The 21,330-nt window shown below is 44.7% G+C and overlaps 1 protein-coding gene across 4 annotated transcripts in view; it reads left to right on the plus strand.

Annotated features, from left to right (window-relative positions):
- The window catches only part of CERS4 (ceramide synthase 4), a 56,619-nt gene extending 35,316 nt beyond the window's left edge, over positions 1–21,303 (plus strand). For all 4 annotated transcript variants that reach the window (XM_048927424.1, XM_048927425.1, XM_048927427.1 and 1 more), the window contains exons 4-12: positions 244–361; positions 3,590–3,708; positions 6,703–6,760; positions 10,028–10,078; positions 13,307–13,399; positions 14,595–14,723; positions 14,991–15,097; positions 15,499–15,655; positions 19,361–21,303. In XM_048927424.1, coding sequence (XP_048783381.1) covers positions 244–361; positions 3,590–3,708; positions 6,703–6,760; positions 10,028–10,078; positions 13,307–13,399; positions 14,595–14,723; positions 14,991–15,097; positions 15,499–15,655; positions 19,361–19,552 — 1,024 coding nt within the window. In that variant the 3' untranslated portion in view covers positions 19,553–21,303. The remainder of the gene's footprint in view (positions 1–243; positions 362–3,589; positions 3,709–6,702; positions 6,761–10,027; positions 10,079–13,306; positions 13,400–14,594; positions 14,724–14,990; positions 15,098–15,498; positions 15,656–19,360) is intronic.
- Positions 21,304–21,330: the final 27 nt, after the last annotated feature.

Raw genomic sequence — 21,330 nt, forward strand, 5'->3', positions numbered from 1 at the left:
CATTTCCAAACTCATTCAATGTTGAACAGAGCTCAGACCTGCAGAATACAAGTCTTGCTGTTTCTGCTGCAAGGTTTTGTACTTGTCTTCCTCACCTGATTGATGTGATACTTGTACTGTGACTCGGAATTGTAGGAGGCAACTGTAGGAGGAAACCGTTATGTACACACAATGTTTTACAGTGTTACAGCATTAGAAATCACTGTTCTGTTCTGGGCTGAACTTTTATCTTTTCTTTTGCAGAGCCATAGCCCTGCCTCTCAGTGCCAAACTTGGTGTGAAGGACAAGTTGAGACCTAAAGCTCAGCCCATCTCCATTCTGGAAACATTCTACACTGTGAATTGTAGGAACCCTAAAGAGGTGAGTCCTTTTTTCCTTTGCTTTCCTCTAGATTTAGCCCCTGTCTATTTGCCTAAATGAAATCACATTTGGAATCTTGCATTTGAACACTCAGCAGACCATAAGGAAACACTGTAGCACTGGCCTCCTGACACCAGTGTACCGCAAAGATCATCCTGCAGATGCTGTAAGTCATCAGTTCTGCTTCTGAATATGTGGGAATAACAGCTTTCCAGGGACAGCACTCAAAAGAATTGAATCTCAGACTTGTTTGGACAGGAGACTTCTCTCCAAACACCTGTTTGCTCTTGTTTGCCTTGTACGTGGCTTTTCTTCGTGTATTAGCAAATTGCTGTCATATCAGCTCACTTGAACTGACTTTCCCTTGCAGCTTAGCACATGTGGATTGCATGATTCTTTTAGTTCTAGGAGGCAAATTGTTCTGTTGCTATACAATCCACAGTTTTTTTGATTGATCTTTCAGGAATCCAATTAAAATCTTGTCTCTCATCAGAGACACAATAAGGACCATCAGAATACGGCAAGCACAAGTAGTAGATAGTTTTCCCATGAGAGAGAAAAAGGGTGATCTTGGCAGGATAATTTGGAATTATAATGGCTGTGGCTGAGGAAAAAAAGCATTGGCAGAACTGCAGATATTCTGTATTGGGATTTAACCTTGTCAGTTAAGTCCCTGGATGTAACTCTGTGTTGTAGGTAAGGGAATTACTGTGGTGAGTTCAAATATCAAATTGATGGCTAGCAAAAGCTCCCCACACCACTATCTCACTCTCTCTCATCAGAAGAATGAGAGGAGAAAATGAGAGAGAAAAGGACTCAAGGGTTGAGATGAGAACAGGGAGAGCGCTCACTAATTACAATCACAAGCAAAACAGAGTCAGCATAGAGAGATTAATATAATTCATTGCCTATTAGTAACGGCACAGAGAGCAGAGAGAACCAAAAGCAAACTAAAATACCTTTACTCAAACACTTCTCTACCTGCTCCCCCCAAGCAGCACAGGGAGACAGGGAATGGAGCTGTGGTCAGTCCATGATGCTCTATCTCTACTGCTCCACCTTGGTCACTATCTGCCCCTGCTCCATGTCGGCCCCTCCCATGAATGCCATCCTCCCTGAATTGACCCTGCATGGCCTTCCACAGACTGCAGCTTTCCAAGCACTGCTCCAACATGGGGCCCCATGAGTGGCAGCTTGTCCAGCCTCCCTCAAACTTATCACCACGGGTGGCAGCTCCGGCCCAGAGCTGCTCCTGCTGGGTTCCGTGGGCTGCAGTCTCCTCTAGTCCACATCTACTGCTGCACCGTGGGCTCCTCCATGGCTGTATGTGGAGATCTGCTCCATGCAGTGCCCGTGGGCTGAAGGGGGACAATGTGATCCACCATGACCTCTCCTGGGCTTCAGGGATCTTCTACTCTGCTTCTGGAGCTCGTCCTGCTCTCCTTCTGTGCCTACTTCGGTGGCTGCAGAGCTGCTCATCTCTGTTCCTCTTCCCTCTCTTTCAGTAACAGCAGTTTTTCCCTTTCTTCAGTGTGTGTAACAAGCATCGCTCACAGCTGAGCTCTGGCAGTAGCAGGTCCCTTTTGGAGCAGCTGGATCTGGATCTAATCCGACAAGGAGCAGCTGCTGGGCTATGCTCACAGAGGCCACCTCTGCTAACAAAACCTTGCTGTGTAAGCCCAATTGCAACATTACCTTTCATCTCCTTTTTGCAGGCTGTCTTGGCCTTGAAGCAAAAGCTAATAGCCACTACCAAGGAGTAGGGATTCCAGTCCCACTGGACAGTCCTAGTGCAAACAAGTTAATGCCTTGTCATGGCTGTTTCAGCATGTTTCATATGGCAGTGGGGCATATGGAGCCCCAGGACATTCAGCAGCAGCTTGAAAGTAAAATAATAGAGGCTAAAGTAAGAATGCAGGCATTCATCTGGATTGTGCAGCCAGCCTCTTTCCCTAGCAATGGGAAGGAATGTTCTCAGGATCACTTGCCATGGTCTCCGACCTTCTCTGTGCCTGTCTGAGAAATTTGCACATTTCTCAGTAGAGCTACTCCTGTTGCAGAGATCTAACTCAAGGCCTGTCTCTGCAGGCAGACTTTCTATACAGCTGTTACTGCACCCCAGTGCACTGAAGGAGCAGAAATCTGCACTTCTGTCCTAGGAAATCTGGGATATCAGAGTGTATCTGGCTGTGAGACTTCTGCTATCAGTGTGTCACAGAGCAAAACTCTGCAACTGGCCAATGCCCTACTCTCATTCACCACTTGCATCTCAGCCAGTCTTTTGGCTTCCTTCCCCTCCTGTGAGCTCTCAGAATCCTGCTTATGTGGCAGCTTTTATAAGATGTAATTTTGCTGTTCTCAGCAGCCCTCACCTTGAGAGGGATATCACTTCATGGAGCAATTGGAGAATTGAAATCACAGTCATCTGTGTGACCACCCCAAGAGCACTAGGTAAAAGTAGAAAGAAATATATTTGACAATGGTAGTGGACACAGATCTTTACAGCACTCTCAGGGTATGTAAAGCACTGTATGTGAGACCTTTAAGGTGAGTGCATTCATTGAAAGCCTATTGCTTTACTAAGCTATCCTTGATGACACTTTCAGAAGGAATATAGAAAATGATGAACAACTTCTGTGTCGCTCAGCAAACTCTTTAGGAGCCCAAGGGCAAGAAGGAAGGTAATTGCAGTATTTCTGTGAGTAATCCATTGAATTTACCACAAAAGGAGAATAACTGGTAGGAAAATGATGTTGCTCATTACACTGGTCATGTTGTTCTCTGATACTGGATAGGAATGCTGAAAGACTTGACAAGATCCAGTGTAGAACTTTAAAAGTTATTTAAGCTTCAGTAAAACCTTATTGGAGTGACAGATTTAAGGGACTTGGACACTAAAGACAAATGAAATAATTCCAGAAGAAACACCTGTGAGAAGAGACCACAGTTTGAAACTCTAAACCTGAGACTTTGTCATAAAAATTAAAATGTAAGGTTTTAACATTTAGCATTAATAACCATTTGCTTGCAAGCAGAAGTGAAAGATTTTCTGTTACCTGAAATCTCTATGCTAGGAATGGACAGCTTGCTGAAAGATGCCTTAGCTTGAACACACCTGGGCTTGCCCGGAACTTCGGCGATGTTCTGTGATGGCCCAGACCAGACAGCCCTGGAGCCTTCTGACCCTCAAACCTGAATCTGAACCCCACCTCCTCACCTGTTTTCCAGGGTGAGCTGATCAGTTTAGCCAAACAATGTGACCTGCCAGTGAGAAAGGTGGAGAGGTGGTTCCGGCGCCGGAGGAACACCGACCGACCGAGCCTGTCGAAGAAGTTCTGTGAGGCCTGGTGAGCAGGAGCACAAGCTGTGAGCTGCAGGGCCTCTTGCTGGCTCTGAGCTTGGCAAGCATCTTGCTGCCTCCAGCCTGCCTACACTCATCCACAGAGAGCTTCCTGAACCTTCTCTGCCCCACTTGATTCTTCTGTGGCTCTGCTGCTGCTTACCAGTTCCTGAATTGTTCCTTGCTTCTCCCCTTTATTTTCATCCCCAAGATTCCTTTTACTCCTATCTCACTTTATGCTTTATAGGATGCCTGTTTTTGACTTCGCAAGACTGACACTCTGCTTTGAAACATAATATCTGAGAAATTCAATATTGTTTTGCTTCGTATTGCTTCCTGCTGCTTTGCTACTGCTTCTATGATGCCAGAGCAGCCTACCATTGCCTCTCTGTTTCCCTCCCATTTGCTTCACTGCAAGCTGATAAATGGAGAAGGCTCAGGGGAGAGCTCATTGCAGCCTTCCAATACTTGAAGAGAGCGTATAAACAGGAGGGGGAATGGCTGTTTACGAGGGTGGATAGTGATAGGAGAAGGAGGAATGGTTTTAAACTGAGACAGGAGAGGTTTAGGTTGGATATTAGGATGAACTTTTTCATGCAGAAGATGGTAACACACTGGAACAGGTTGTCCAAGGAGGTTGTGGATGCCCCATCCCTGGAGACATTCAAGCTCAGGCTGGATGTTGCCCTGGTGGTAGCCCAGTCTGGTGGTTGGTGACCTTGCACATAGCAGGGGGGTTGAAACTAGATGATTATTGTAGTCCTTTTCAGCCCAGGCCATTCTATGATTCTATCATGATTCTGCTGCATCTTTCCTGCAGCTATTTTCCACAGTGCTACTTTCAAAAGTCACAGACACTGGGCTAGACTGCATTTTGTTGGCAGCTGACTCTCAACTTCCCTGAAAGCCAGAAAGTACAATCCTTTTATAATGTCAGGAAAGAGAGCTTGTACAAAAGATTTTCGTGGGAGACACAAGCAGGTCTGGCAAAGGAGGACTATAATTGGACTTCTCACTTTTTAGTTACTTCAACTAATGCAGATTGAAGTGGTAGCACAGCAATAGTCCCAACAGACTTGTGGTGGCTGCATGCTTGCATGTTCACTGCTGCCCTTGGAGGTGCTGGTGAGCTGGCCGGGGGCAGCCTGTTGCACAGCTGAGGTCAGAAGCTGTGCAAGTCTTGGAGCTCCATGACTGTCCATCCTTGTCCCCATGCTTAGACAGGCTTTCTAGGCTGGGATTTCCTCCTTGCCAGAATCTAGATGAATTATCATCAAGGCCATTTTACAGCAAAAAATCAGACTGTAAAGCCCTTTAGGAAACTGTTCTACACTGATGCCCATACCCCCGTGAGCATGCCCCAGCTATTCCCCAGTCTGTGTCTTTGTGATTCTGTCTCAGGACCCCACTTGATCCTCATGCTTGTGCAAAGGCTATGAAAATCTCAACCTAAGGTTGTTACAGATGTTAATATCTGAGAGGTTATGCTCTGTAATAGTACGTGGTAGACCATCACTCAGCAATTGGTTCTACCAATTATATAAAGTTATACTATATATAATTGGAACTATATAACTATAATATAAACTATAATAAACTATGTAACGTTCCTGTATGTTGGGTTTGGTGGGAGAAGAAGTGAACCTAGAATACAGAATTGTGGGTAGAGGAATGCCAAGAATGTTTTGGTAAAACTTTAGAAATTAGCCCTCTTAGAAATGTTAGCTTTGGCTCAGCTTTCCACAAAGGAGGAGAACTCTCCTGAGCTTGGGTGAAATGTCAAACTGCTGAGTGCTTGATCTGCTTCACTTGTGGAGAACGAGGTTCTTACAGGAAGGCCACAGAGATGAAGGAGAAAATAAATACCTAGTGACATTCGTCTAACTAAAAGTGTATCTGTAGGGTAGGCATCACCTCTGAGCTGATGACAATCCATTTACTATTCAGACTCTAATTCAGAACTCCTATCTAACCCCCTAATGGAGAAAACAAAACAAAAAGGGTGCATATTATTTATTTACAGCATTCCCGATCATTACAGTTAGAAAGATTTACTGCACTGTGGACAAAGAGTTGTAAAACAAACATGCTTAATCTGCTTCTATCAAGATGAAATCCAAGCTCTCCCTGCACTCAGCTGCCTTGCAGTAAATAGTACCAGTGAACACTAAACAGTAAATAGGTTTCTAACTGAGCCCACTGACTATAATGTCTTTCTGCCTGCCCTCTGTTGCTGTTTGCAATCTACACAAAGAATGCCCTTCCAACATGAAATAGTAGCTTATGTCTTTCTTGGAGTCCTGAGTGTTTCATGGACGAATGGAGTCTTTCAAAACATAAAGCTGCTTCCAATTTGTTACAGAGATGCTTGGTAATTTAAGAGCTGTTATAGGCAGTTTTACCCGTTTGCAGATTTTCTGTGTTTAGTCTGTTAGCTGCTTGTTTGTTCTGCTGGGATAAAATTTCCCTCATTCCTTACTGTATGTGTAAATATGCACCATGACACATCACTTTCCACTGAACTTCTATTTTATACATATTTTATATGTACATCTCTGTGGGTTTAATGTGGCTAACTCATTAGCAACTCTCACTGAGACCAAACATGACAACAGTCATTTGCTTTACATGACAATGAACTTAGCATACCTAATCTTCAAAAGCCTAAGGAGGAGATTGGCACTGTTGGAATTTTACACATGCATCTGGTTGGGCTGGGAAGGGTTGGTATGATTATCTGGGCCATTTCCAGGTAATCATCCAGAAAATGATTAGCTGGAAAATGATAATCACCTAGATCATTATCTGGGTGATTTCAACAGCCTTTGTGGCGCCTGTTGAATGTGCTAACATTATACAGAATCTGTTAGGATCTGGGCAAACCTTGAACATTTTGATGTTTTTGCTTGCTTTAATGGCATCATGTGTGAGTGGGATTAATACACAGAATTGTACCTTCGTGGTTAATGGGTTACTGACATCCTTCTTTCTTTCTTTGTAGCTGGAGGTTTGCGTTTTACATCGTTTCTTTCTTCACTGGGCTGGCTGTACTGTATGATGTGAGTATAGAAGCAGTGCCACCTTCTGTCCTATCTGGGAAGTGCCTCAAGAATGGCAGTTTTTGGTGCCAAACCTTTGCTTTCAAACCTTATAGAGATTTTCCCATCAGATATGTCCTCTGCACAGCACACTGTTGAGCTCACAAGAACAAGGAACCATGCGTACCTTAAGAACTCTAAGGCAAAACCAGGAGATTTCATCTTCCTCTGACACAGCAGTAGATCATTACAATTGTGAGACAGTGTAGGTGTGAGAGATGGAACATTTATCTGGGACAGAAGCTGCATGGCTTTGTTTGTGTGTTGTGTCCAGTACTGGGTTCGTACTCATTTCTTTTGGAGGGTGGGCTGCAGTTCAAAAATTTTATGTATGTGTTTTCCTTAGCCAAGAGGTGAGGTGAAGTTCATGTGTCTGCCTTTTCTCTGATCTGATAAATAGTGATTCCTCTTTATACAGATAGACTAGCTTCAACAAGAGAAGGCTGGGACTTAAATGTTATGGGTTGAATCACTGAGGCAGAGGAGGTAGTGGAAATCATGTCACACACTCTCATCCTGAGTGTGGTCACTGTGCTGGGACGAGGGGCACCTTCCTCCTCTGAGTGTGGGATAAAGTTTCCCCTGGCCCTTGTGCTGAACCCAGTTTCCTCGGTGAGCTTTGTAAAAGTGTTCTCCCCTGAGACCTTCTGGAGTGGAGAAATCTGCAGATCCTAAGACATGGGTACAGACTGTGCTGAAGCTGCTCATTATAATAACTGAAGAACTGTGAAACTCAGAAACTTTCAAGGCAGAATGCAAGGTACCTGATGAGTATGAGGTAGGATGAGCTAACACAGGAATGAAGGTATCTAAACCTATACTGTTTTGTAGTTCTTTACATCAAAATAGAAGGCTGTTCTGTGAAGCCAGCTGTGAAAGCTTGGAATGAACGACCTGCTCAGCATAGCTCAAGATCCCTGTTGTGACAGAAGGAACAAAATCTTGTTCTGCATGTCACCTGCCCATTCTAGAAATGAGACCACCTGCACTTTTCCTGAAAATCTTTTCTTCATTCATTAGATATCTTCCACACACACACACAAAACTTCTGTGAAACTTTCTTGTTTGTCTAGAAAAACAAGAAAATTTGAAGCTTAAATTCTATAGTATTAGCTTTCAGCTGGCTGCACGACCCTCTGCCACATGAGTTAGTGTATTAGAGTTAGTATATCAGCAAGTAACAGTATAACTTTATCTCACAGATTACCAGAAAAGAGATTTATTTGCTGTTGGTATAGGAATGATAGACTTCAGAGATGTGAGATTCCTTTCTGGGTCCCAGTTGTTTCAGGGTGTTTACTTCAACGTCTCTGATACTGCATCACACATCTCTGGTTCCTTACTTGTATTTGCTGTGAATCCCACCTTCCACCCAGAAGGAGGCTGTATCTACTCCTACTTACCACTGCCTCTAATTTGCAGTACTTCCTCCTTCTCTTCTGCATTCTAATGGATTTTCAGGTTCCTCAGGTTGTGAACCTCAACGACACATACAGTGGGAGGGGCAATTCCCCTCAGTTCCCACCTTCCAAATCATCCGATTAAGAGCTGTGTGTAGAACAGTCACCAGTAAAGATAAGGCAAAAGAGCTGTTGAATACCCCAGTTTCTCCTTGTCTGTTGTAAGCAGCCTGCCTGTGTTGCTCTCTAGGGGGCTATGCCCTCCTGGGCTTTTCTTTTCTGGTAGATGTACCTATAGGAGCCTTTCTTGTCCTTCTGTTGCATTGCTAAGTCCTGTTCCAGTTGCGCCTTCCTGACCCCATCCCCTCACAGCCCAGCAACGTCCCTATACTCCTCGCAGATTACCTGTCCCTGTTTCCACTGCCTGTGCATTTTCTTCTTGCTCTTCAGTGTGACCAGCAGGTCCCAGCTCAGCCATGCTGGTCTCTTGCATTCCTTTCCTGACATCCTACACCTGAGGATGCTCTTGTGCCCTAAGTAAGGCTTCCCTAAAGATCTGCCAGCTCTGCTCCACTTCCTTGTCCTCAAGAGCTGATTCTGAAGGGGTTTGTTGACTAACTCCATGAAGAGCTAGAATGTGGCATTCCTAAAATTAAGTTTCCTGATTTTATTCTTTGTCCAATATCAATCAAGACTGTGAGCTCCACTGTTACATGGTCACTGCAGCCAAGCAGCCTCCAATTCTGATGTTACCAATCAGTTCACTCCAGTTAGTGAACAATAGGTCCAGCATTGCATTCCTCCTGATAGAGCTGTCTGTTATGTGGCTCAGGAAGTTGTCCTTGATGCATTCCAGGAGCCTCCTGGATTGCCTACAGCTCACTGTGCTACTTTTCCCGCAGATGTCCAGGTGGTTGAGGTCCCCCAGCAGGATGAGAGTCTGCAGTCTCCTGTAGCTGGAGGAAGAAGGCTTCATCAACAGGCTCCACTTGCTCAGGCAGCCTGTAGTAGATGCCAGTCACAAGGCTCCCTTTGTTGCCTCAGTCTGTAACTCTCACCCAAAGGCTATTGACTTGCTTATGGTCATTCTTCAGGGACAGCTCTTCACACTCTATTCCTTCCTATATGTAGGGGGCAATGTGTCCTACCCTCCTTCCTCGCCTGTCCCTTCTGAACAGCTTGTAGCTGTCAGTAGCCACATTCCAGTAGTAGGAATTATCCCTCTGGTTTCAATGACAACAACTACATCATGATTTTCCAGTGGCATGGTGGCTTCCAACTTCTGTTTTGTTTCCCAAGCTGCATGCATTGGTATAGAGGCAGTTTAGCGGCAGTTGGTGTTGTCACCTTGGAGAACAGCTCCTTAATTCCTTTGAATTTTTTACCCTGAGTCTCCTTCTTGCCTTCATCATCATAAGATGCAGCAGGTTAAGGGCCTCCGCTAGCACCTTGTCCTGCTAACTGAGCTATGTCATCCCACACCTTGTCGTGGGCAGGCTTGCTGTCACCCCTTTCTCCCTTCAAACCTAGTGTAAAGCCATGTCAAACTACAAGCTTTAAACTTCAGTTTTCTTTGAAGTGTAAACAAAGCAGTATCTTTTCAGAGGTTTGTTACTTAGCAGCCTGCAGCATGATCCTTGCCATTTGAAGGAAAAACATGTTCCTGGCAGGGGTGTGTGGCCTGCAATACTTAACAATACTTAACAGCTTACCAGCTCTTTTTGTAATAACATGAAGCAAATCTGTGATAGCCAACAAGAGATTTAGGTAGCTTATAAGAAAAGACTTTCTCTGGCTTCCTGTCATTCATGTTGCATTTTCTTTCCAGAAGCCTTGGCTTTGGGACCATAGAGAGTGCTGGACAGGTTACCCACAACAGGTAAGTCATCTAGGACTGAAAATTGCTGTTATAAATTGTGTATTGTCTCTGTATCTCTTTTCAACATCAGATTATAGATAAAAGAGAGAGCACTGAATAAAATTCAGATTGATGAGCCTTAAGAATTCAAAACCAGGTCCTTGTCAGTAGATAACATCTTAATATCTGTCTTAATCTAAACACAATAGAGGAGAAGTCAGTATAACAGAAGGAGACTTACAGAAGGAAAGGAAAGTGAGACTTTGGACCAGGTAAGCGAAGAACTGAAAAATAAGCGTGCTCCTTGTTTACTTAATGGAGGAGACTGAGGCTTAGGACACTTTGCCAAAGGAGGAGAAAACTTCAGTGGAGAGCATACAGAGCAGAGGACATGCTCTGAGACGTGTAATCCTTCCACTACACCAAAGAATCATGTCCACAGTGCTCCCCATGAGCTTGTTTCCCAGAGGAACTGGCACCATGGCCAGTAGCAACACAGCATCATTTCCTTTAATTTTGTAGGATGTTATTTTACAGTTCTCCAATGTATGTTCTGTGTTTGTTTGTTTTTTCCCACAACAGCACTGTGAGAAGCTGTCCAGAGGGCTGGAGATCTCCAGCATCTCCTATCAGCTAAAGGATCACAAAAAAACGAATATATTCTTGCCCATCTGCCTCCCCAGCTATTCATACTTCATAAGTTGACAAGTTAGGATGGGGCTTCACCCACTGAGCGCACGAACCACTGACTGTTCCACCTTTTTTCTTTATGTTTTTATGACTGTTATATAGCAGCAGCCTTCTTAAATACAGGCTTGATTAGCATTATGAATCAATTAGTGAGACACCTGGGTATCATTTCATTCCTTCTCCAAGAGTGAACCATTTTTGGTTTGCTGCAGGACTGTGTCCTTGTCAGTGAAAGGCAAGAATCGTTGGTCGTCACAGAGCTGACAAAGCCTTTGCAAGCTAAACGAATCCCACAGGCTTCATCTGGGAAATATTTTCAGAGTATTGTGGCAAAACTAGAGGAGTCTGAACTCATGTCAGAGCTAAGAAGAGCAAAGGGAAAAGGGAGCACTTTCCACTGTGTAAGTGACCGAGTGCTGGAACCCCCACATATGATTCTATGATTCTAACCCTCTGCCCAGAGGGCTCTAATTAACTGAATGCAGTGCTGCTCTGCTCTGGGTGGCCCTGCTTGAGCAGGGGTTGGTCCAGGTGGCCTCCAGATGGGCCAACCTCAGCCATTCTGTGATTCTGTGAAAAATAGTTCAGTATCTTTAGTTAAGTTACTTCTTCCTGAGCAGATGAAATCTGCCTTTTATGTCAGATACCAAAGGAGTGTGTTGCCCTACAAGGGAAACCAACTGGGAGAAAAGGTTGACAGCAGCAGTCAGCGTCAAGAGGAAAAGCACAAGAGCGGATACAGATGGGATCAGCTGAGTGCTCAGGTCACCAGGCAAGTCTGCAGGTAGAGGATAAGTCTAAAATGGAGTGTGTGGATCCAGGAGAGTAAAGTACATCAGCACACACAATGTACCTCTAGCATAGTTCAAGCAAGAACGGACACAAAGGTTGGAATTGAAACACAGCTCCTGAGCCGAGAGAGGAGGGCCCCGATGAGGTACTGACTGCTCTTTCTCACACAGCTCATTCACAGCTCTTGTGATTTGAGGGGAAACAGATGGGCCCTCTGAGAAACTGATCTTGACCACAGGCAGCTAAACCCCCTCAGAGGAATCCTTTGCAGAGTCTGCTGGTATGCTCAGAGTTCTGACAGTGCAATTCAGAGCTCAGTGAAGGAGGCAAAAAGGCTGCTATTGACTTGGTAGACTTTGATTCCCTTCAGCATTTGCTCATTGCAATCCAAAGGCTGTGAAGTGTTTCTGGCAGGATAATAATTTCCACTGGTATCGTGCAGGGAGTTCCCATGCATAGGGTTTTACAATGCAAGAACATCCTGGGTGAGAAGTAAGTTCTTCATTAATTGAAGGAAAGGTTGAAGTACAGTTTGATTCCAGCAGCAAGACAAAGTGAGACAAGCCCTGCTTGTGCTGCAGGGCTGCTTGGTCTGGCAGTCAGAGTTAGAGCAATTGAATGTCCATTGAGATTTGCTAACCTGTAAAGGGAAATACAGTGCATAGGGTTAAGCACAGAAGCAATGATGGGGCATATGAGTGAGGAGTGAGGTACTATCTTTCAGACCAAGCCTCCAAATATCTTTTGTCACCCAAAGGCAGAAATTTTAAGGGTGAATTTGTGCAAACAGGTGGTGTATGAATAGGACTCTACGGATCCTCATTTTCTCTTCTGTACATTTGCAGTACATGTATTTTCCAGAAAAATTTAAACCCTCATAACAGAACTCTTTCTAACAGCTGTAATAAATAGAAAAGACCAAAACCAGATCTGGTAACATTCCACTGGAAAAGAGTAGGAAGGGTCAAGAACATACCTGTGTCCTAACAGGAACAAAGAATATTCTAAATATAATTTCTGTTAAACAAACCATGCTCTGTGGTACAGACAAGGGCAAAAGAAGCATCTGTTCTCCCAAATCTCTTCTCCCAAAATGAATGCCTTCTGATCCAGAGCTCCCAACAGAAAAATTACTGCTTAATTTGCACACACCTTGCTAATTGCGTTGGAGCTTTTAGTCTTCCACATGTAAAACCCCAGAAAAAATTACTCAGAAGAATGTAGATGAGTGTTCACGCTCTATGATCTCCTGTTCACACACAGGAGCACTGTACCTTTGCCGGATAATTTGATTAGACTGAAAAATCTGTGACAGAGTCCAAGAAATCTGAAGCGTCTCCCTGAACGCTGTCAAAGGGAATGATTTATTCAAGTCCTAATCTGCTCCACTGCAGTGAAACAGTATATAGAGTTTGCTAAGGTCTGCAGTGACAGCTCAGGAATTCACACAGTGCTGAAGAGAGCAAAGACTTTCTGCAACTTCCCCCAGTTCCCCAATATTCCTCATGGTAATGCAAAGTAGAGTGTCCCCTGCTGTTTGTTTCTACCTCAGCACAGCTGATGTTTGTTTAGTGACTAGATTGTTCTGTTGATTTTTGTCCCCCCTGATGCTGCAGGAACCAGATCTTTTCATGGTGGTGATCTCATGGGTTGTTTTTTCTTTTGGTTTTTTTTTTTTTTTTTTTTGCATAGAGAGGAGCTGTGGTTTCCATCTCTCTCTCTGCTTTATCTGATGGGTATATCACTGTCTCTCCCTTGGTGTTGCAGCCTCTCCAGCCCACTCTGTTCTGGTACTACATGCTGGAGCTTTCCTTCTACTGCTCACTGGTCTTCACCTTGCCCTTTGATGTGAAGAGGAAGGTGAGTGACAGCACCAGGGAAGAGTCAAGCGTAAAGAGAATGCAAGCTTAAAGCTCGGGAGAGTGTTCAAGAGTGTGTAGCACCTACAGTGCCGGTCTGATGTTCTGTGGCACTCTGGCCTTGCACATTGCCAGGAGTTTCCATTCCCAGTCACTCACTTCCCTTTCCTCTGGGAGGTGGGGAATGCCAACCCTGGCATGGGAAGGTGTGAGCTGCTACATGGGATGCGATAGACACACGAGAGGGATGGGATGCCATCCAGAGGGACCTAGACAGACTTGAGCAGTGGGTGTGGGAGAACCTCACGAGGTTCAACAAAGTTAAGTGCAAGGCCTCGTACCCAGGTCAAGGCAACCCCCACTGACAATACGAGCTGGGGATATAAGGATAGAGCACAGTCCTGCCAAAAAGTACTTGGGAGTACTGGTGAACAGGAAGCTGGGCGTGAGCCAGCAATGTGCCCAGAAAGCCAACCGTATCCTGGGCTGCATCAAAAGCAGTGTGGTCTGCAGGGTGAGGGGGGTTCCCCTGCCCCTCTGCTCAGTACTGTAGATTTGCCTAGAGCACTGTGTCCAGGTGGGGAGGATTCAGTACAGGAGAGACATGGAGCTGTTGGAGCGCATCCAGAGGGGGGCCACAAAAATGATCCCAGGGCCAGAGCACCTCTCCTATGAGGACATGCTGAGAGCTGGGGCTGTGCAGCCTGGAGAAGGAAAGGCTCTGAGGAGATCTGAAGCGGCCTTTCAGTATCTAAAGAAAAACTACAGGAAAGAAGGGGACAGATTTTTTAGCAGAGTGTATGGTCATAGAACAACGGGAAATGGTTTCAAGCTAAAAGAGGGGAGATTTAGATTGGATATAAGGAAAATGTCTTTAACAGTGAGGGTGACGAGGCACTGGCACAGGTTGCCCATGGATGTGGTAGATGTCTGTCATTGGAGATGCTCAGAATCAGGCTGGACAAGACTGAGCAACCTGATATCTAGCTGTGGATGTCCTTGTTTACTGCAGGGGAGATGGACTAGATGACCTTCAGAGGTCCCTTCCAACTCCAAGGTTTCTATGATTCTATTATTCTGAGACATTACAGTGAGAGGTTTTTTGAGAGATTTTATCGCTTCCTGCAGGAGACATGCTCTAACTGAGACAGAAGGTACACCGTGTGTTTTATTTCTCCTGTCCCCTTTTTCTTCAGGACTTCAAGGAGCAGATAGTCCATCATGCTGCAACCATCTTCCTGATCAGTTTCTCATATTGTGCCAATTACATCCGCATTGGGACACTGGTGATGGTGATTCATGATGCTTCTGATTGCTTCCTAGAGGTGAGCTCCAAGGTTATTTGCCAGGTAAAACCTAGCTGGCAGCGATGCTCCTCAGCCAAATGCTGTCTTTTGATCTAATGCAGTAAGGGCCAAGCATTATTCCACTGATAACTCATTGCTGATCTCTTGACCTAGCTTAAGGTGCCCTACAGAGGAGAGATGATTACCTGCATGTGGATAGTATTATATCTGGTTTATTAGCTTCTTGGAGCATGTGCAGATGCAGTGTCTAGGCCTGCTTTGTTTTATTGTTCTTTCTCCTTCCAGCCAACTAAGATATTCAATTACATGAAGTGGAAAAAAACCTGTGACAGCCTCTTTATGATCTTCTCAGCTGTCTTCCTCATCAGCCGCCTGGTCATTTTCCCCTACACGTGAGTCTGCTGCAGTCAAGGAAAATTAAAAAACTGCCTTCTCAGAGGCAGGATAATTCAGCTGTGGACTGAATCTTTTGCTACAGCCTTTGCTTTTCAATCCTTGAGCTCATGTCTCTGATATCTGTGTAGATTACAGTGTCATATGGCTGTTGCACCTGCCTTGGGGTAAACAAGGGTGGTCTGCTTTGCAGTTTGTAGAGGAGTCATAAAGACCCGATGTATACTGCAGAAGAGTCCTTGTCTTTTGGCTCTACTCTGTTTCCAGTGGGAAACTCACATGTTATATGGAAGAAGGAAATGACTGACCTGAAACTTCCTCTATGACAAAGAGCTTTTGGGGGCTTACAGCCCTGCTAAGAACATGAGTACCCTTCAGTGCAATTCTTTCTCTCTTGCAGAGTGCTCTATAACACCTACTACTACTCCATGGAGATATTCCAGCCCTTCTTTGGATACTACTTTGTGAATGCTCTCCTGATAACTCTACAGTTGCTTCACATCTTCTGGTCCTGCCTCATTATTCATATGGTCTACAAGTTCATGCTCCAGGGCACGGTAGGAATCAGCTTGTAGTCCCTTGTGCATCACACGGGGAGGGAGGGTGCCCTAAAGCTACTTGGGAACATAGAAGTTTATTTGGGATTGATTCTTTCTTGTACTAATGTAATTACATATGTAGACTCCTATCCATGTGGCAAAAGGGGCACTCAGTAGGCGTAATCCATTCAAGATCGCAGCTAGGTATTGCCTGTTTGTCTCTATCAGTCATAGAGCAGTGTTCCATGCCTGAGATGCAGCTGCATAAACTTTAGTGAAATGCATCCCATTCTTTCTGACTACAGCATGTGGCATCTGCTGTGAAACCAAACTGCTGCTCAGCATGAAATTCTTCTCAGAATCAAAGACATGACCTCAAGTCATCAGGTTGGCCATCTGCCAAGGACACAGTCTAGGAGAAACGAGTTCGTGCTCTGTGGGAGTTGACCTCATACCCTGGGATGAGTTGTTTTCTTACCCTCCAACTGGGGAATTCTATAACTTCCTGAAGGGAGGCTGTAGTGAGCTGGGGGTCGGCCTCTTCTCTCGTGTCATAGGAGAGAGTCTTGTGTCATGTCATGATAGGACCAGAGGGAATGGTTTCAAGCTACGGCAGGGGCGATTCAGGCTGGACATCAGGAAGTATTACTTTTCGGAAAGGGTGGTCAGGCACTGGAATGGATGCCCAGGGAGGTGGTGGAGTCACCGACCCTGGGGGTGTTCAAGGAAAGGCTGGATGTTGTGTTGAGGGACATGGTTCAGTGGGAGCTGTTGGTAAGAGGTGAACGGTTGGACTGGATGAGCTTTTAGGTCTTTTCCAACCTTGGTGATTCTATGATTCTATGATTCTATGAATTCTGTCTTAGGGGAACTAAGAACAAGCATGAATAACTTATCTTCATCCATATTGTCCAGAGCTTCCTCATCAGCCTTCCCTTAAGGTAGCACAGAGCAAATTACTTACAAATTAAAACAAGAAACTTCACACGCTGCAGAAAATGAAGAGGTGACTGAAGAGGCCTTTCTGCTGTTTTCCTAATTGTCATGTGGGGTGAAATACCACTACAGTTATTACAGTGTTAAATGATGAGGTAATAAGTGGCCTTATTAGAAATAAATGAGCTATCAGGAAGGCTGGAGCACATTCAGATTTTTTCATGTTTTATCTGTAAGTGTTGTGGCTTAACCCTGGCAGGCATCTGAATGCCACACAGCTACTCATTACTCACCACCGGTGGGATGGGAGACAATCAGAAAGGGAAAAATATTAGAACTGTTGGGTTGAGATAAAGACAGTTGATCAGGCGAAGCAAAACAAGGAATTCATTCACTGCTTCCCATGGACTTCATGCACTGCTTCCCACTTCAAAGAAAGCAGGGCTTATCTTGCATAATGCTTTCTTGGGAGAGCAAACACCATCACTGTGCACATGCCCTTCTTCCTCCTTTACCCCAGCCTTTATTGCTGATGTTGTACAGCATGGAATATCCCTTTGGCCAGTTTGAGTCCACTGTCCACAGCCCCTTGTGCCCACCCAAGTGACCCCTGTAATTTTCCTCCATGGCTCCAGGTTTATCTGCATCACCTTTACATATGGTGTTCTCTAATCCTCAGTAATTAGGGTTCAGCCAAATCCTGACGTAACAGGTTTCACTTCCTCATAAAGGCAACCACCTTTTTAGTTCATGCAGCTGTCTAGTTAGTTCCTCTGGGGACCTTGCTAGGTGTAAGGCCTCAGCCACATTCTGCATTTCTGAATTAAAAAAAACACTTAGAAGAGTACTACCGATTACTAATTGCACTTATGCTGCAGATCAGTGCTCTTTGTGCATAGCTCCTCAACTGCCAATTCCAGAATGACATAGATTGCTCACAAAATGTGGCATCTCCTATTCTTATTGCTCTTCCGGGCAATATGAATTCACTGCAAGTTCAGATTCTTATTCCTAACTGCTCTGGGGATTGGAGATCTTTAAAAAAGGCTTCAGACTTCAGTCTGCTTAATGTGATCCAAGAAATATATCCAGAAGAACATACATAGAAAATTGAGGCCATAGAGTATGTCCATCAATGGACACGGTCTTAACGAAGCTTGCAGCTCTCAGTTCACTTCCCACCAAAGAGCATGGACACTTTGAATGGGTTCCCAATTTTGGCATCTTGTATGGCAGAGTAAAAGCAGCCTGAGAAGCCAATGAATGTTAGGTTGCTTTCTCTAATCTGTCATTTTATCACTTTATTTATCACTTTATTTAGGCAAGGAAATAAATATTTACAAAAGTGGACTGCAGATCTCTTGATAGCAAGGGAAAAAAAAAACTGAATATAAATCTGAATGCAGAGTTGAGTAGCTCTGTGATGTGGGACGTGCTGCTCCAGCTGGATGCACTTCAGTCTATAGGGCCTGATGGATTCATCCCAGGATACTCCAAGAGTTTTCTCAAGTATTTTTCAACAGTCTTAGGAGTCTGGAGAGGTCCCAGTAAACTGGAAGTTGGCAAACATTCTCCCAGTTTTCAAGAAAGGCGAGAAAAAAGATCATGCTAATTATAGGCCTGTCAAATTGACTTCAGTGGCTGGGAAGAAAACAGCCTGCGCTCACTGATCACAGCCAACACAGGTTCATGAGAGGAAGGTCCTGTTTAACGCGCTTAACAAGGATCCCACCTCACTGACCAAGGGGAGCCAGCTAGTGTGATCTTTTTGGATGTCCTCAAAGCTTTCAGTACTCTTTCAGATGGTATCCTTCAGGACAAAATATCTAGCGTACAGCTAGACCAAACCATAATGTGATGGGTAAAAAGTTGGCTGATGGGTTGTGCTCACAGAGTTATGATAAATGGGGCTACATCAGGCTGGCAGCCAGCAATAGAACTCCATTCTAGAGCTTGTCCTTTTTACTGGACACACTGGATACAGGATACGGGACTTGAAATTGGAGAAGCTGTTGACCTCCTCAAGGGTGAAGAGACCTTGCACAGTCCTTGACAAATGGCAGGGCTGGGCAATTCCCAGCATCATAAAGTCCAGCCAGAGCAAGGGCCAAATCCTGCCCCTGGGTGTGCAGCCCCTGGCCATGGCTACAACAGGGAGATCAGAGGCCAGACAAGCAGCCTGCAGAACAGGACCTGGGGATTCTGGTCAAGAGCAAGTTGGGTCTGAGGCAGCAGCGTGCCCTGGAGACCAAAGGCCCCACAGCCCTGAGCTGCTGGAGTTCAGGGAGCGTTGGGACACCATGAGGGTTTGGGTTTTGGTGGTGCTGTGGAGCCAGAGCTGGACTCAGGGATCCTGTGGGTCCCTTCCCACTCAGGCGGTGCTGTGATCCTGTGATTCTGAGTGCTGGACTTGCAGCACCCATTTTCGTGTCCCCTTTGGAAAATGTAAGATTTTGATGCACGGCCTTTCCCCTCCCTTCTTCTGCACGGTGATGCCCAAAGCAGCAGTGTGGATCTCTTCACTCTGACACGGCTGTCCTCACTCCTGGGCAGTTGTGATTTGGGGCTGCTTCAACCTGTTTGTATAATGAATATCAGGGTCACAGTTAAGATTTAATTGGGACAGAAATGAAACTGTTTGCAAAGGTGAGCTAAAGCTAAAAGCACACTGCAGAAATGCATGCTGCAGGCAGGTGGCTGAAGGAGCAGTTTCAGCCTGTGGCTCAGCTAGCACTGCTTTTTGTACACTTCTGCATTTGAACTGTTTCTCGTTTACATTTTTTGTAGATGGAAAAGGACATGAGAAGTGAAACAGAAGAGAGTGATGTGGATGAAGAAAGAGAAAACATGATGGAAAAAGAGAAAAATGGGATTGCACGTTTCAGCAATGTCACGAGCAGCAATGACATCCAGAGGAATGGGTCTGAGCCACTGAACAGCAGAGCCCATCTCACCAATGGCCACGTCAAGGAAAGATAGCCCTCTTTGTGTCTGTCATGAATCCGGTCCACCATCTTTAGAAGCAGTTTTGCTTGTTGTATAGATATAAAAGATTGCAATTGCAGTATCATAACTAAATTTGTTTTTATTGTAAACAGAATTGTGTACAGTTAGTGATATCTGAGGGGAGTTTTTGGTCTTTCTTCAACGTAAGTTTTCTGTAGGTTGTAGCCTTGAGGCAAATAGAAGGGGATCCAAGTGGTTTGACTTGAATTAGACAATATCACAGCAGGTGTTAAACATGTTGATCTTGAAAAACACTCAGAACAGTGGATGATGATGTTGGACAATGTCACCTCTTAACTGCCTAATGCTGTTTGATAGGAATCTATTTGGAATGGCCTCTGGAAGCAAAGCCCACTGCCACTAATGACTATGGACAGCAAGTGTGAAACTCTAAACCTTAACACAGGGACACCTCCTTCAAGAGCAGAGGTGCCCCATACGTACTGGTAACATTGAAACTGTGTATAGTGGTATAAAAGCTTTGGAAAGATACAGAAGAAAACATTTTCGTACAGGAAATGCTGCTGTGTGCCATGTGACTGGTTTTGTAATGTATGGATCTCAGTCCCTTCTCTTGTCAGCACTGTTGCCTCAAAGGGGGGGAACTCCAAAGGCTGTAATGAAGAGAGTTCCCACCCCAGTCGTGGTTGTAGGGGCTAGAAAATCCAAGCAGTTGTGTCTCAGCTGTCAGATAATGAATCCCATCTTGGAAAGTACCAATTTCAGGAGAAGAGAGGGGACAAGGAAATTGATATTCTAGAAGACAACACCGATCAAGTGCTCATGATTTTATGTAGGATGATTGGCACAGTGGGAGATATTTGCAGTCAGCTTGTGGTAAGAAGGGAATGGAACACCCCTGTTCTCAGAGGGAGAAGAATCAGAGAAGATCTGCTGAACTTCATGGCACAACGCTTTAATTTAGGCTTCTAATTCTGGGGCCGCTGCCTAGATGTGTTGGGAGTTTAAAGCAGTAGGCAGTGAAGTCATGATGCAATTCTGATTCATTCCTTTAGACGTTTTGTATCTTATATCCTGTGTAGTTTTAGACTTTTGATTCTGTAATACCTTAGGAGAGTTAAATAGGTATGGCACAGATTTCTGTCTTATAGATCTATTAAACTATGAAACCACATTACTAACAGATTTGCTGTTACAATAGCAGGGACTTAGTCTGCGCAGGCCATGCAGACGCTTCCCTGTCTGTGCCTGGCAAGGCCCAATGCTAACTGATGGACACGGACCAAGGAAATGCCCAATTCTAGGAGGTGATGCACATTTATAAAGTTAAGAGGCAAATGACAGTCTAGTAGGATGAGGGTTTTCAGCAGCTCACCAAGTTCACCTGAAATATGACTGGGGAAGCTTTGATTTTAGCCTTTGGTCTTAGGTTTCAATCAAAATATATTGGATAACTTCAGAGGGAAAAGTGGTTTCAGCACAGGTGATTGATTCCAGGGCAGTGACATACTCAGAGCAGAGCATCTCTTCCTGCATCATCATTTCATGCGGATCATTAAATCCATGTTTGTTGAAGATAGCTTCTCTCTGGATGTTGGGGTAATTTAGAGTTCAGAGTACAATTTCTGTATACGGTCATGTTTCTGTAATCCACATGTGCAATCTTGCCACTCCTCTGCAGGCGATGAGCTCAGGAGGAACGGTTATGTATCATTTTGTACTACTGAATGTAACAGTTCTTTGTAAATTACTTTTGAACGGTTTGGCTCTCTGGGCTCTTTTCTACTTCT

The sequence above is a fragment of the Lagopus muta genome, chromosome 26, assembly GCF_023343835.1.
Source record: "Lagopus muta isolate bLagMut1 chromosome 26, bLagMut1 primary, whole genome shotgun sequence".
Taxonomy (NCBI): Eukaryota; Metazoa; Chordata; class Aves; order Galliformes; family Phasianidae; genus Lagopus; species Lagopus muta.